The sequence below is a fragment of the Theropithecus gelada genome, chromosome 6, assembly GCF_003255815.1.
Source record: "Theropithecus gelada isolate Dixy chromosome 6, Tgel_1.0, whole genome shotgun sequence".
NCBI classification, from domain to species: domain Eukaryota; kingdom Metazoa; phylum Chordata; class Mammalia; order Primates; family Cercopithecidae; genus Theropithecus; species Theropithecus gelada.
This window is the reverse complement of record NC_037673.1, coordinates 90,883,691-90,900,516: the sequence shown is the minus strand read 5'-3', so window position 1 is coordinate 90,900,516 and position 16,826 is coordinate 90,883,691. Positions and strand designations below refer to the sequence as shown.

The 16,826-nt window shown below is 40.1% G+C and overlaps 1 protein-coding gene across 1 annotated transcript in view; it reads right to left on the bottom strand.

The window, feature by feature from the left end:
* The window catches only part of FAM81B (family with sequence similarity 81 member B), a 51,506-nt gene extending 35,032 nt beyond the window's left edge, over window positions 1-16,474 (bottom strand). The window contains exons 1-3 of the mRNA XM_025388219.1: window positions 16,303-16,474; window positions 14,719-14,822; window positions 11,824-11,888 (exon numbers count right to left, since the gene is read on the bottom strand). Of these exons, the coding sequence (XP_025244004.1) occupies window positions 11,824-11,888; window positions 14,719-14,822; window positions 16,303-16,312 (179 nt within the window). The 5' untranslated portion in view covers window positions 16,313-16,474. The remainder of the gene's footprint in view (window positions 1-11,823; window positions 11,889-14,718; window positions 14,823-16,302) is intronic.
* Window positions 16,475-16,826: the final 352 nt, after the last annotated feature.

Here is a 16,826-nt window from a genome sequence, read left to right as displayed (position 1 = left end):
ACGAAAGTTAGCTGGACGTAGTGGTGCACGCCTGTAGTCCCAGCCACTCAGGAGGCAGAGGCACAAGAATCACTTGAACCTGCGAGGTGGAGGCTACGGTGAGCCGAGATTGAGGTACTGTACTCCAGCCTGGGTGACAGAACAGGACTCTATCTCAAAAAACAAAATAAAACAAAACAAAAAACTGATGACATTAATTTTAACAATATATTTTATTTAACCCATTATATCTAAAATGTCATTGTAACATGTAATCAATGTGAACTTTTTAATGGAATATTTTACATTCTTTTTAAAAATAAGTCTTTGAAGTCCATTGTGTATTTTACACTTAGGGCGCAACTCCTCAATTTGGACTAGCCACATTTCAAGTGCTCTATAGGCACATGTGGCCAGTGGCTACTGTTTGGGATAATTCTAGAACCTGAGAATCAGAAAGCGGGAGGAAAACATCACTGAGCAGTCAAAAGCATTACCACCGTGTCCATACACTACTCCTGCATTTTATAAATAGTTACAGCTAATATCTTTGAGCATTTGATATAAGCCAGACCTTGTGGCTAGCACTTTAAATTATTCATCTATTGAATCTTCATGATAACACCATGAAGGATCTATTAATATTACCCCATTTTTAACGATAATGAAACTGAGGCTTAGAAAGATTGAATAACTTGTCCGACTTTATTCAGCTAACAATGGTGGACCAGTATTCAAGCTAAGCAGTCTGGAGTTCATACTGCGTTACATGCGGAGAAGAGGTCCCCTTCAAACTTTGCCTCCAAATCACCCCTGGAATGTGCTTCCTCCTCAATTTACCCACTATTCTAACAAACCAAGTTGGATGATTTCTGGATCCATATAACTGTAAACGTGATAATTCTATGCTGAGGAGAGGGTTGCCTACCAATAGATGGAAGAAATCACAGATTAAAGGCAAAGATGAGCAAAAGAGTCAGAAGTTCAACGAAAAGTAAACAAAGTAAATTAGAAATGGGAAAAGACAAAGGCCAGGGCTCTTTCATGTACGAGCAAAGAAACTTAAAAATCCTGATAGCCTCTCTTGGCATTAATCTATTACTCCTTCCCTCCACAGATCAGCTTCTTGAAGAAGCTAGTTTTGTTGTGCCTTTCAATATGTGTGGTTTGCTCCTCACCCTATGATAATCAGATACCTCTCTCTCTTTCTCTCCCTCCCTCCCCACTTCCCTCCTCTCTCTCTCTCTACCTTCAGGCATTTTGGGGGAAGCCAACTGCCATATTGAATAGCCCCAGGGAGAGGTCCACATGATGAGGAACTGAAAACTCCTGACAATAGCCAGCAAGGGTCTGGGGTGTCCTATCAAGAGCTATATAAGTGAACCATCCTAGAATTCCTGATCCTGAGAAACTGTGAGGTAAATATTTGCTGTTTTATGCCGCTGAGTTTTGGGATACTTGGCTACACAGCAATAGATCACTAATATGGACAGTAATCTACATGAAAAAATGAGGAAGGTCTGAGACTCAGAGGGTGATCTTGGACACAAAGAAGGAGGATAGATGCTACAGATATTATAAACCTAGAAGCCGTAGAACTTTGAGATAGATTGGAAATGAGCCTGAAAGCGGGAGAGATTCTGATGTTTTGGATTTGAGCTTAATGTATGATGTCACTTTTCATCAAGACTGAAAATTCAAACAAAAAACAGTTAGGTTTAGGGAGAAGAAAACAAATTTGAGATTTTGTATATGGCATCTATATGGAGATGCCCCTTGAACAGTCTGAAATGTGTCTGAAGATAGAGATTTGGATGTTACCAGAGAAGTAAATGGTAGTTAAAGACTTGGGTGAAGAAAATGAGATTGCCTGAGCTGGCAGCTCTGTGTGTGTGTGTGTGTGTGTGTGTGTGTGTGTGTGTAAAAGAGAACAGACATTTTTGAAATCACTTAGGTAGCTTTCAAAAGGAAGAGTTGCACCATCACTGCTCGCCTTGGCTTCTACCCCATCCCACATACTGCAACTGTCTGGTGGGGTGGGGGCCTGGGACCTGAGAAATGATGGGGGGTTCTGTGGGACTCACAGAGCAGACTTTGACCCCATGGAAAATATTGCCATCCCCCATGCCCAGAGGTGTCCAGAGCCAGCACACTTCTGCTCAGCTCTGGCTGAGTCTTCAGAAGACTCACTCAGCTTCAGCCTCCTGGGAAAATAAAGCTTTGAGCAAGCAATACAGAACTGAGGGCTAGCGAGAATATGGGAGCTAAAGTAAATCGACCCCAGAGGGATATGACAGCTCATGTCAGACAAAGTTCAGAAAGAAAGGAAATGAGTTACACAGTTATTCAGAGGTTACAAAACTCCTGGGCTGACTATGATTTTGACAAAAAGGTTGAATTAATGTGGCTTCCCATCCTCTCTCCCTCACAAAATCCTGAAGGACTTGGAGAAGGTGAAAAACCCCTGGGGTAGTGGGGGCTATTTTAAACTGGTGCATGTGTGGGTGGTGCTGTGGATGCCACGATGTGCCCCCCAGCTCCTTGTTCAGGAAGGAAGGACTTATACCCCCCAACTGTTGGGAGTGCTGCCAGCTGGCAGACCTCAGCTGTTAGCTTTCTCTGAGAACTGCCTTGTCAAGGTCATGCCCACTTTCTGGGGCAGCTTCACTCAGTGATTGGACAGTATGTGGGTATAAAGGCCTGACATGCCTGGTCTAACTCTGGACAACTTTGAAGGGCTGTCCCAGCTCCAGAGCTTCCTGTGAAGTTGGCTGTAGTCTTCTTTGGTTCAAGTATTGGAGTCATGGTACCTAATGTATATAAAATCCATATATAACTAATTGAAGTTAGTTGGCTCAACTCACTTCGTATAGTTGAACTATTCCTTCTGTTCAGTTCCATTCCTTTCCCTCCCTTTCCACAGGTGTTGATCCCAGTGTGCTCTATAATAAGCCTTCTATTCACCAGTCTCCATCTCAGAGTCTGTTCCCTGGGTAACCCAACCTGAGTCAGATGGCTGCGTTGGCCTGGGACAAGGGACAGCTTGGGAGGGCTGTGGGAAGATAAAATGGGGAAAGGGAACAAAGTAAGTCTGCTCTTCTTCTCTGTTGCCTTGGGACCAGTTGCTCTGACTCATGTGAAATGTCAAACTGTTCCAGGTGTCCTCTAAAGAAAGATTAGGCAGGGCAGAGAGACTGTGTTGGTAAGGAGTTGGAGCAGTAACAATAACAACAAAGTTGGGGAACAATTGACTGTGTGGAGTTGCTGCCACCTTGCTCCACTTCTAAATGTCCCCAGGGTGGGAAAGCAACTGCCCTCCTAAACCTGCTTCTTCCTGGGAGCAAAAGGTGAAGACCTGGCAGGAGAAGTTATTTTGTGGAATAGTGAGTGGTTTTCTGGTGCCTGAGGCTCATCCACACCCCACCCCTAGACTCACTGGAGCTGACAAGGCTCCATTGGAGACCAGGATCTGGCTGAAATGCCCAGGGGAAGTGAGTTCAAAGGCCAAATTAATAGGACTTTTGAGGAGCACAGCCTTTTTAAAAGTAATTAACCTACAAATTAACAACCTACTAGATTACAGTTTCCCACAGAAGAGAGATAGTAAAATGTACACAATACATTTTTAAAAGGCTAATAAACGTATTAGGAGAGAAAACAATAGAAGGTATTAGTAAAATAAGAAAAACTAGAAAATGTAAAAAGTAAACAAGTAGAACCATTAGGTATGGAAAATATAATTGAAATAAAAAATAAAAGGTAGGATAAATATAACAGAAAAAATAGCTAAGGAATGAATTAGTGATTTGGAAGACCAGACTGAGGAAATTTACGAGGCAGAACAAGGAATGGTCCACAAGTTGGAGATGTCAGGGTCACGATTTGAAAGTTATGGATTCCAAAATCAAATGTTAACATTAACTCCCACATTTTCTCATCATTCCAACAATAAGCAGGGGACCTTAATGCTACTCATGTGCCCTCATAGGGTAGCTGCAGAAATAACACCCAGAAGTATTCTTAGACTCCAAACCCACAGTTTGTTTAGTTCTTTCTTCCTTTCTTGATCCTGGCTACCATTATCTTTTCCACTTTTCCTCCTAACAAATAGCACATCCTCCATACGGCAGCTAGAGTGGTCTTTCTAAAGTGTAAATGGTAGCCCTTGACTACTTAAAACCTTCCTATAGCTTATCCATTCTTTCAGAATAAAATCCTATCTCTCCTTTCTAACCTCATCTCCTCCCATTCTTCCCTCCGTTTATCTCATTCAACCACATAGGCCTTCTCTCATAATACCCCATTTTATCTTCTCCAAAGCATTTGTCATTATCTAAAATTATCTTATTTACTTGTTTCTGTTTATTGTCTATCCTCCATCACTAGAATGAGAGCTCCCTATGTGAGGCACTTTTCTAATGTGTTCTGCACAGTCCCCTAACATTGAGAAGAATGCATGGCACATAGGAGGCAGTCAATAAATATTTGTTGATTGACAGACTGATTTCTCTACCTGGACTGTTCCCTTAAGACTCAGTCGTTGAAAAACTGGACAAAAAAAACAAAAAACAAAAAACAAAATGGCTCCATAAAGTCACAGTTCGTTGGAACCTCAAGACATAGTTCACTCTCTTGAGCAATATAAAATAGTCTCAGCATGGGTGAGATTCTTCTTTTCTTTTTTTTCAAATTGAATATTTCATTAACATGGTAGTTGTTTTTGTAACACATGCATACACACTTGCACACTCAGAGAGATTCTTCTTTTCTATCACCTGTAAATCTGAGGTGCAAAGAAAACTTTGCCAAGGGGTTTTGTGAGTCAGATTGCATTTACCACTCATTTGGTTCAAAAATGTTCTTTTGGAAAATCACCAAATGGTACCTACCATATATAAAATCCATTCCCCTAAAACCCCCACCATGCTGACAGTGCTACCCTGGATTGGATGTATGAGTCAGAGGCAGAAGGGAAGAAGACGCCAGGCTCTGCTGAAGGTGACACATAGCCTCGCGGTGGACTGCAGATTTGCTCATTATTTTCTTGGAGCCAGTGTTGCTTTATGGCCTCTAGACAATCTATAGCCCAGATTTGTCAGCAAAGGTATTTGATCTCCCAGTTTTCAGTCCTGTACAGACACTTATAAATTATGCTTCATTTCCCCCCAAATTTAGAAATTGTTTTCTCCTAGATGTTTTCAGTATGGCAGACACCATTGGTTACCCTCCCACCAGCCACCCCCACTTCTGCCTGACTTGATTCATCCTTCCTGTCCCCCATAGCCTTCTGGGGGGCAAACTAATCATAAGGATTCCATTCTTCTGGGTTGAGATGCAATTGATCATGATAAGAGCATGTGAAGCAATTCTGGCCCATGAGATGCAAAGAGAAACCTGCTACGTGGCTTCTGGGTAAAGTGTCTTTGCCTTCAAGAAGGAATACACAAGAAGAAACTTCCCTCTTCTTTGCTGAATGTTGTCCTGTCTGTGCATGATGCTTGGAACTACCAAAGCCATCTCGTGATCATGAGGAAAAAGGAAATGGCAGAGAGAAAGGATTAAAAAACACCTGGCTGCTTAATGATGTTCTGAAGCTACTAAATTTACCAAACTCTGGATTTTTTTTTTTTTTTTTTTGTTATATGAGCTAAGCAGTATTCCTACATTTAAACCATTTTTGGCTAGTGCTTCTATTATGTGCAGCTGAAAGTATTGGGTGTGTATCTAGTCACTTACCAAGAAAAATGCCTTTCAAATAAAGATGCATTAAGTACTTACTAAATATTTACTCTGGTTCATATACAATATTTACTCTAGTCCATACACACGTTTACTCTAGTCCATGCCTGTAATACTACATATTTAAATATAATTGCTCTGTTCCTCAAGAAACTTAGATTAATTCTGATTTCTCATACTTCAATTGGTATCACAGGGGAGGGTGAGGGAGGGAAGTTGTTAAAATACAGATTATTCCACTCCAACACAGACCTACTGAATCATAATTTTAGGGTAGACAGGGAGAGTAAGAATATGCGTTTTAAGCAAGTGCATAGGTGATTCTAATATATCCTAAAGACTACACACCACTCATTTGTTTAAGATTGGTCATGTGAATCAGCAAATAATATAAGGCAGGATATATAATGAAGTGCTAAAGTAGTGAACTATGGAATATGAGCTCTCAAGTTTTGTAGACATCCAGAAGCAGCTTGGCAGGTTGGAAAGCAAGGTAGACTGAGGGTAGAATACAGGCTCCACCACTTACCAACCAAGTGTTCTAATTGCTTCATCTGTAAACAGGGTCAACAAGGCCTATTTTGCTGTGTGGTTATAAGTTCTGAGATAATAAGTGAGAAGCGTGCAGTAGAGAGGGTGGTGAAACCAATGCCATACAGCTGTATGTCTGGGGTTAGGAGGGTCCCAGTGCCTCACTCTTGGGGGTGAGGTGCTGTTGGCTAATGTCAAGATTATATCCAGAAAGAGCAATGAGGGGGCAGACCCAAGCCAGCTGTGGTCCTGTCAGGTCTGATTTCAGTGCTGTGGCTATTTGGCCCATTGAAGGAAGCCTTTTAGGAGGGTATCACCTACTGCTATGCAAAGCTATTTGTCTGCAACCATGGAGACATTAAGTGGGATACAAATGTTGGACTGTAGTTATTTCTTTTCCTTAAGTTTTAAAGTTTATTTTAAAAATTTATTTTATGTTTAAGTAGAGAGCTTTCCTTTTTGAAATTTCTTTTCAGGCCTGAGATTTACTATTAACTGCAGTCTTATTATTATTGCTAATTCTTAAGGTTTAATGAAGCCCTAAATCATGGCTCTGTTTGGTTTTGTTTACATGGTTCCTGCAAGATAACAGACAGCTTATATTTTTTCCCTATTTGCATTGCCACAAGGACAGAGAATATTGTTTTCCAATTGACCTTTCTAAATCAACCATGGAAGAACAAACACATGAGCATGTCTCAATTTTCTAAGAGATTCCTGACGAGGCCATTATTCAAATCATTAGGTATTCCTAAGGGATACAAACTGAGGGCTTTCCCTAGTAGTAAGATGTAAACTTAAGAACCTCACTGCTTTCTTAGTATGTTATGTATGTCAGTGGAACCTAGATCTAAATTTAACTATGAAAGGAAAGAAATAACTGAATATTCCAGACGAGTGCAGATGGAGTCACCAGCCACAGGAGGAAAAATTCCTAGGGAGCCTTTTCAGAGAGATATTTGGGCTTCACATAGATCATTGATTATGTAGCTGACAACTGAATCCGAACAGATTTTCCACAAACTCTGAGTTCTATTTTTCTGTAATTCCGTGTGACTTACACCAGCTGTGCTGTAGCTGGCAGATCGGCCGGTACATGGAGCCTCTCACTTCCCTGCCTGTTCTGTTCTTGTGAATAGAGTCCTAAATTTACTGAGGAGATTCTGATAACCATTTTGGCAACCTGTAATACTCAGAGAATCAAACTTGAGAATTCAACCTTTTTCTAGAACACAAAAAGGCATACTGAAGAAAGATTTCTACATTTTTAGGAGATCTAATGTATGACTAGTTGCGGTCTGAGTGCAGAGAGTCCTACAAAAAAAAAAATCTAAAGTGAAATCTCAGGGAATATTTTGATGCCTCACAAAAATAATCTATGAGTGTGTATGTGGGGAGTGATGAAATAGAAAAAAACATTTTCTATAGTTTCTGTGTTGCTTGTTTATAACCACCCTGGCAAGTGGATGTTTGTAGCTGGAGAAGCTCCCACTGCTGAGTTTTAGGTAAGGCTGAATGCTCTGGGGGCTGAGGCAGGCAATTTGAGTTCTGGTGGCCTCAGTCCAGGAGGAAGTACACCAGGCCAACATGGGTAGGCCATCACAGAGCACCAGGAAGGGCCCAAGAAGGAGAACTCCATATAGTGGCACGGTCCAGAAGAGACTGGAGAAAGAACTGGTCGTGATTCTTTTCCAGTGAAAAGTGATGCGCTCTATAAGGCAGACTCCTCAAGTTCAGTAGAATTTTTAATAAGATTGCAAAATGAGTGATGTGCCTGGTACAACTGGTTTTCCTTTATGTGGAGGCGTCAAGGTTGACAAAGGTTCCAAACAGAGTCCCTGTGTCAGTGAGGACAGGGTAGATGTCTGGGTCATACTTAGAGGTAAAGCATATGCAAACTGCAGTGGCAAATTGTTCTGATGATGTTGGGAGTTCCTGTAGCATTTGTGGCCCTCTTGAGATACCATATTATCTTGCTCTTTGGGGGTGGGGGTGGGGGAGTGTTTAGTGTGAGTCTCCAGGGCAAAGAACCCTGTACTTGGAGTCAGAGGACCTGGGTTCAAGTTCTATCTCTGTCACAAGCTACCTTCAACCTCTCTGAGGTTGCCCAGAAGAGGGCTCCCTCTCTGTCCTGTGGAGAGAGGGACTCCTGACCCTCCCACCCGGCTGATGAGATCAAGTTAAAGGATGTGTACCTGAAATACTTTGCAATGTCTTGTAACCATGTCTTGTACAATGTTGTATATATGTGTTCTTACAATTATATATAATTATTAAATGGTATTATGGGTTGAATTGTGTCCCCCCAAAAGAAATGGTGAAGTCTTAAGCTGAATACCTCAGTATGTGACCTTATTTGGAAATTGGGTCTTGCAGATATAAATAGTTAAGGTGAGGTCCTACTGGAATAGAGTGGGCCCCTAATCCATCATGGCTGGTGTCGATGTGAAGATGGCGGTATGTATGTATGCATGCGAAGGTGGCTGTATGAAGACAGAAACAAAGGGAGACACCATGTAAAGATGGAGGCAGAGATTGGAGTGACACATCTATAAGCCAAATAGTGCCAGAGACTCCCAAAAATCACTAAAAGCTAGCTGGGAGACAAGGAACAGATTCCCCTCAGAGCCCTCGGAAGGAACCAATCCTACTGGCACTTTGATTTTGGACTTCCAACCTCCAGAATTGTGAGGTAATACTTTTGTATTGTTTAAAGCTACCCAGTTTGTGGTAGGGAGTTCCCAGCCCAGTAGAAATATAAGGAATTTATTATAGTAGTATCTTATTTCTATTTAGTGCTTATAGTCAATGTATCATTTTCATTGCATTCCCATCACTACCCTGTGGCATAAGTAAAATTTGTCTCTACTCAGGAGGAAACTGAGGCTTGGAGGCTGTGAGTCACTCAGTAGGGAAACATTCCAGTTAGCCTCTCCTCTTTCTCCTACATCACAGCAGCTTTACTTGGGCCAGTTAATGGCTCTTCCTGTTACATTCGCACTTTTCTCAGAGGAGAAAGGTGTGTCTTTCTCTCTGCTTCTTAATATGTAACTTGCTGCCAACATCATGTAATTTTTCACCAAGTCACCTTTCCTGTCTGGCTCACATCTCTCCTTGGAGTCCTAAGGGTCTTCTCAGAGGCCCAGAAGTTGAAGGGGGCTCCCTCTCTGCTCTAGAGAACTGAGATCAGCATCAGCCTGACCTCAGTGGAGTTCTCACGCTTTAGCAGAAGGTCTTAAATGTGACAAGAATCCAGACAGCCTCCTGGGAGGGACTGAGCATCATTTGGGTAGCCCCTTCCCTTACTAACTGGGGGTCCCTATGGGTAATGCCCAGTCCGTGCAACTGTGCCCACTCTCTGCAGAGCCTTGCCCATAACAGGTGACGGGAGGCATGAAAAGAAGAAAGAGAAAGAGCAAAAGACTGCACTGTGGCTGATAGCAGCACCATCCAACCTAATATGATCTATCTATAGAAAGTGCAACCAACAGAGTTTTGTCTTCCTTTCTCATGCATTGTAGTGTGAAATATCTGTGTTCATCATGTAGTAACAAAAGCAATGCATCACGGAATAATAAAGTGTCTGCCATGGTGCTAAGCAAAACCTTGAAAATGAATACTTTCAGACCCTGAACTCCATATTCCACTCATGAGGGGAAGTCATTAATCATTTATTATTTTGCCCATTTGACTTGCTGAAAGTTTTATGTATCCAGATTTGAAATATCATTCTTTGGTTGTCAGCCAGACCCTCATCTTCACAAAATGTACTCTTGAGAGAATTCCTGAGATATATATTGGCTATAGCCCAGCCTGGAAAACTCTTCAGTATAAAACGTCATTTCCTTGGCCTCCTTTTTGTTCAGGAAAGTTGGAACTTGCCTCATGGACAGCAGAAACTCAGGATTCATTCTCTCTAGAGACTTCCAAATAGGATCCCAGATGCTATCATAGTTCCAATTTGTATTTCCCTCCTTTTCACCCCAGCCATCCTTGCCCCCATTCTGTTGCTGCTACACCATAAGAATGTTCTTGCCTTAGAAACTTTGCTCTTCCCCCAGATGACCACATGGCCAAATTCCTCACTTCCTGGTCTTTTCTCAAATGTCAACTTCTTAATGAGGCCTACCCCAGCCAGCTATCTAATAATTCGTTTCTCTGCTTCCTGCTAGAATGGCTCCAAAGCGTTATTAGATAGCTCCCTGAAGGAGCTTCTTGTCAAATTCTTATCACATTTGAAGGATCTTTGTCTGACTTGTTCACTTGAAGAGGTGTCTCTTCAAGCGCCTAGCATGTGCCTGGCACATAGCACATGCTTAATAAATAGATACTAAGTAAGTAAATGGTAACAACCAGTTTTTGAAGATCAAAGAATTGTAAGGATGGAAGAGACCTTAGAACGTATTTGATTCCACGGAAAAAAACTTCCCCCACCCCTAGGAGAGTCAGTTAAAAAAAAAGAAAAAAGAAATGTACGAGCAGAATTGATTTTACATTAAAAATTAAATCCCATGGGAAAATAATATACATTCCTAAAGCTTAACCGCCTACTTTATTTCACAGGACAATGTTGATGAGAAATTGTGGGCAGAGTTGAGAAGTAGCAGGCGCTCATCACTGATCACTTGAAACCCCCACCCCATTTTATAGCATAGGCAGATATTGCCAGAGAAGAAATTTTCTTTTTCTCAAGGTCATATAGCTGATTAGAGGCAGATGCAAGAGTAGACCTGAGGTGTCCTGGCCTCCTTTTAGTGCTCCTTCCACCACCATCAGCAGCAGAAGAATCAGAAAAAAAACGCTCTGGTACTTTTCTGCTCAGTTAAGCTTAAATGAGCATTGAATACCCTGTTGTAAAATTAGTGGATATCTGCTCATTGTGAATCAATGAACGAATGTGGAAATCTGAATTGTTACCTTTAATAGAATGTCACCATAATTGTCCTGTCAAAGACTGAAAGCATCCCTCCTTACCCTGCCCCATGGATTCTTATGACCTCGCATTTATCAAGTACCAATAATGCTTGGATGCTGCTCCAACTGCCTGAGGCAGGAAGGGCTTTGTAAACACACCCCATCTGCCTGTCTCTTGAATGTGCATATCTCTGCTCCTAGAGATATTCCCTCCTTGGCTGAGAATTACCCCTTTAGTCCCTGGATTTTTACTTTTTGAGTTGTTATTCTTTGCTGATAGTATTACCTGTAAATATACCCATATAGGTTTGAAGGCCAAACCTCTGAAAACCTGTAATATATATTCAGGACATTTTACGAGTTGATAATGATTTTTACTTAAGTAAAAATGCTTTTCACATAAATCTACAGGAACCTATGGAGCTCATTTAAAGAAAAGGTAGTTAAATCTGCTTGTTCTGTCAATCAGAAAGGAACAGGATCAGGTTTGTCTTTCTGACATGATTTAGTCTCTCCTGAAGGCAGAGAGCTTAAGGTCTCATTCAGGCACATTCATCTCTGACTGAATAATTAAACACAGGATTTTTTCTTTCTTGCATGTGAGATTTGTCACAATAAATGCAGTCAATAGTTAAAACTAGTTGTAATTTACACACTTACTTGTCAACATATTCAACTAGATCTGTAGAATTCTTGGTTGACATTTTGGCTGGAGAGAATCTTACCTAAAACAAAGGTTACAGATTCAGAATACATCATCTGCTTCTTTGCAGATTACTTTTACGCAGTTTATCTTTAAAGTGTTTTAATTTTAAACAAAAGCTATACCATAGACCAGATAATCAGCCCAGTTAATCTTATACATGCCCCCTTTGTACTGCTAATGACTAAAAACAAAATTAAGTTCTGTGGAGCTATGAGAGAGCCATATTTCATAGATTAGGTATCACATTCAAGAAAACTTTTTTGGAAAAGTCAAAGCCATAGATTATTCTTAGATAATTTTAAAATGAAATATCTAATGATTATTGACTGAATTACTAAAGAAGTCTTTACAGACTGAATGATTCCTGACATGCTGATTTCTGAGGAGAAACAGCTAATTTTCAAACACAAAGCCCTGAACTACAAAACTAGCCTATCTAAGTATCTGGATGTCAGATTATTATAGCCAGAGCACAGTCATATACACAATTTATTAACATTAAGTATAGCTGGCCATATGTACACTTAACTGGCAACTTCTAATTCAATAAAGTGGTACTACTAGAAAGTTCTATTTTCATGAAAGTTGACAATTTGCAGCATTTTTATGACAGGAAAGAAGATGCCCAATGTACTCACTGTTTTTCATATCTCAAAAATGCCTTAAATTCTTTTAAGTTTAAAAAACAAGACAGATTTATCCTAATTTTAATAGCCTATTGCTGAACTGGATTCAATATGGAGAATATGAGTGGTATTCCACCTCAGCGAAAAACTTTAATAAAATATATTCCTAAGATAGTTTTTCTTGCTTTATGTTACTGTATACTGTAATGGTGGGCAGAATATGTTAAGACTCACATACAGAAAGCATTCCTTTTTCAAATGCCCAAGGAATTACTACTTCTTAAGTTTTAAGAAACTTAATTGGATACCTCCCTCCTCTAAAAAACTTAAAGAAAAAAATGTTAAGTCCATTATCAAGGATGCTAATAAAGAATGCCTGACAAAGTCTCTCCTGACCCAGCCCTGTTGGTGGTGGGCGGGCAGAACAGGCTCGAGGCTGCTCATGAGGGAGCCCGTGAGCCCCCAGGAGAGAGCTTTTACAATCCCCGCATTGCTGAATGGGGTCTGCAATGGGTCTAATGCTGTTAAGCCATGTCTTCCCCTAGAGAGTGTGGAAACTGTCCTAAGTCCCAGAGGACCTGGTGCCTTCTAGCGTGGAGCGTGTTTTCACTCCTGTTTCCCACTGAAACAGTACTGAGTCCTGAGACCTCACCTACTTCATTGTCAGTTCTTTCTTTGTCACCTTTCCACCGCTCCCTCTGGTCTGTGGGGGGATCTATTTTTGGTATTTCCTCAGCAACCCGTTGGTCCCTCCTTGTATGTTTGCAAACAGTAGTCCTCTCCCAGTATTTGTAGAATTAAAGTGTACGATGAACACAGTGTCCAAGAGCACTAACTTGTCCTTTCTCCTTCGGAAGTGTAACAATTAGATCTATGTTTTATTTTTATTTTATTAATTTTTAAGTCTTATTTGAAAGACCATAAGTAGCATCTTCTTAAAAACACACCTACAACACACACTTTTTTAGTGACAAATGTTAAGCACAACGATGGAGGAATATTTGGAAAAGTATAGAAAAGTTAAAATACAGAATAAAAATTCTCGCTTGTAATTTTGCTACCTAGAACAAAAGCCATTGATGTTGGCTTTTGGTGCAATTTTTTAAATGTAATTTTTAGGTATCTAAGACAGTATTTAAATTTTTATATCTTTGCTAATTGAACGTAAGAGTCAGTTCTGTTTTATCCTCATTCCTATAAGCTAGGATGTTATACATAAAAATTGTCTCACAAACAACTTGATGGCTACTATGGGAATTTATCAGTTTTTAGCCATTTCATAATGATACTTTAAAATATTATAGCTTTTTGGTTTTATGGGCTATGAAATACTTTCTTGTATGTGACATACTTTTATTTGACATGATGCCCTATAAAGTGGATATCATTACCTTTACATTAGTATAAGGATGACATTAGTTACTTTAAGTAGCTGAAATCCTTATTATGGAAAGAAATTAAGATGATTATTTTTTATAGGTGAGGAGCTTCAGGATCAGAGAAGTACTAGACTTGCCCAAGATCATGTAGATGATGATGATAATCATACTATAGCCCTTCCTACTTGCTAAGCACTTACTTAGGTGACTCATTCAAACCCACGATAACTTTGTATGATAAGCCTAATTCACCCATTTTACAGAAGAAGAAACAGGTTAAGTAATCATTTCAAAGTCCCACAGCTAGTTTGTGGTACAGCCAATATAATACATACCAAAAATCAATGTTTGATATTGTGCTAGTTGTTTACGTAACAAGTGACTGCATCTGCCTCTTGTTATGTAAATTACGAGGTGTTAAGAGAAGTACAAAAAAAAGTCTAAAAACACTGCTTTAAAAAAATGTTCTTTTTAACGGAGAAGATATGACAAGTTCTAATAAAGGAAACATTCTATTTAGCTATACTGTTTTTCATGTTAGAGATAAAGTCTGCATCTTGAGTTTATCATGGTTCCTTTTGAATCATCATAAAACATACATCATGATCAACTTAAAACAACATTAGCCCCATATATTAAAAATCAGTCTAATTAATGAAATTGTAAATCGAGGCCATTTTTCTTTTCAGCTTGTGTTGTCAGCACTCATTTTGCCAAGACAGAACAAACAGGAAATGTGGGAAAACTATTCTTCCAGGACGTCTTAAACTCTCTGAGCACTCTAAGCTTTAAAAAAGCTGAGCAAAGTATTCTAATTTTAATGTAAATATTGAAAAGTACTTGCTTTCTTTTCTTGGTTATTGGCTGAGCCAGGAAGGGAGCCATCAGGTTCATCTGGCTGTTCCTCTGCAGTCACAGTTGGAGACGCACTTTTGTTTACATCCGTATCTAGGTAACCAGAATGCTGAATCAGGTCAGGAACTATGGCAAGTGAATTTTTGCAGTGCGGCTAATTTTTTTTTTTTTTTAAATTGAGGAAAGTTTCTGTACATACAGCTTAGCTTAAAGGGAGGCTTTCAATTTGTTTTACATTTCCCCTTTTCTCACTTATCCCAATTCTCCCCCATACCCCTATAACATCTATAGTTAGCTAGAAGGGCATTTCTTTACAGATACTTCTATAAGACTTTTAGAAACTTTGTTAGGATCAGACGGCTCTAAAATAATCGGGAATATATATTTTTTAAATTATACTTTAAGTTCTGGGATACATGTGCGGAACATGCAGGTTTGTTACGTAGGAATACACATGCCATGGTGGTTTGCTGCACCCATCAACCCGTCATCTACATTAGGTATTTCTCCTAATACTATCCATCCCCTAACCCCCCAACCCCCAACAGGCCCCAGTGTGTGATGTTCCCCTCCCTGTGCCTATGTGTTCTCATTGTTCAACTCCCACTTGTGAGTGAGAACATGCGATGTTTGGTTTTCTGTTCCTGTGTTAATTTGCTGAGAATGATGGTTTCCAGCTTCATTCATGTCCCTGCAAAGGACATGAACTTATCCTTTTTTATGGCTGCATAGTATTCCATGGTGTATATGTGCCACATTTTCTTTATCCAGTCTGTCATTGATGGGCATTTGGGTTGGTTCCAAGTCTTTACTATTGTGAACAGTGCTGTAATAAACGTATGTGTGCATGTGTCTTTATAGTAGAATGATTTATAATCCTTTGGGTATATACCCAGTAATGGGATCATTGGGTCAAATGGTATTTCTAGTTCTAGATCCTTGAGGAATCACCTCACTGTCTTCCACAATGGTTAAACTAATTTACACTCCCACCAACAGTGTAAAAGCGTTCCTATTTCTCCATATCCTCTCCAGCATCTGTTGTTTCCTAACTTTTTTTTTTTTTTTTTTTTTGAGACGGAGTCTCGCTCTGCCGCCCAGGCTGGAGTGCAGTGGCCGGATCTCAGCTCACTGCAAGCTCTGCCTCCCGGGTTCACGCCATTCTCCTGCCTCAGCCTCCCCAGTAGCTGGGACTACAGGCGCCCGCCACCTCGCCCGGCTAGTTTTTTGTATTTTTTAGTAGAGACGGGGATGGTCACTATTCTAACTGGCATGAGATGGTATCTCATTGTGGTTTTGATTTGCATTTCTCTAATGACAAGTGATGATGAGCTTTTTTTCATATGTTTGTTGGCTGCATAAATGTCTTCTTTTGAGAAGTGTCTGTTCATATCCTTTGCCCACTTTTTGATGGGGTTGTTTTTTTTCTTGTAAATTTGTTTAAGTTATTACCCTGTTGTGCCCAAGCCTTCTGAGGTTCTTCATTGGGATTCATTATTTTGTTTATATGTAAAAAGAAATATAAGATAGTGAAGTAGGAGAAATTTAGAGACCTTGAGTAGTCCATAAGTACCTGAACTCATGATGCTTGGATTTTCCAGCTTTATTTTTTGTTGATTTGATATTTTTGAAAAAAAATCTCTGTGATTTTTTTTCTTTTTTCTTAGGAAGCCAGAGTACCAAGGAATTGTAAGTGCATCCTAACTAAGGTCTTGCTGTTTCTGGGGCCTCTTCCCAAGGGTGACTTAGTAGCATTGTGACTGCAGGAAGGATCTGTGATGTCAATGGGCTGGCCCTCACAATTGAAGTCAGGAAGTCCCTGGGATTTAGAAGCTTTTAGCGTTTTCTGTAGTGCTCATCGTCATACAAATCACTAAGCCCTTCACTTCTTTGTCTCATGGGGTGGGAAGTGGCCATTGTTAAACTGATATTTCACACTCTTCTCCTGATTTCATCTTCACAGTTTGAAAAGAGACCAGTTATCATCAAGTTGGACCAAGAGGAAATGAAATGCTGCGGTATTCCCAACTCTTTCTCCAAGTATGTTAGGGAGGAAGCTAACTCTTCTAGGTTACAAGGTGACTTCACAGATAGTGC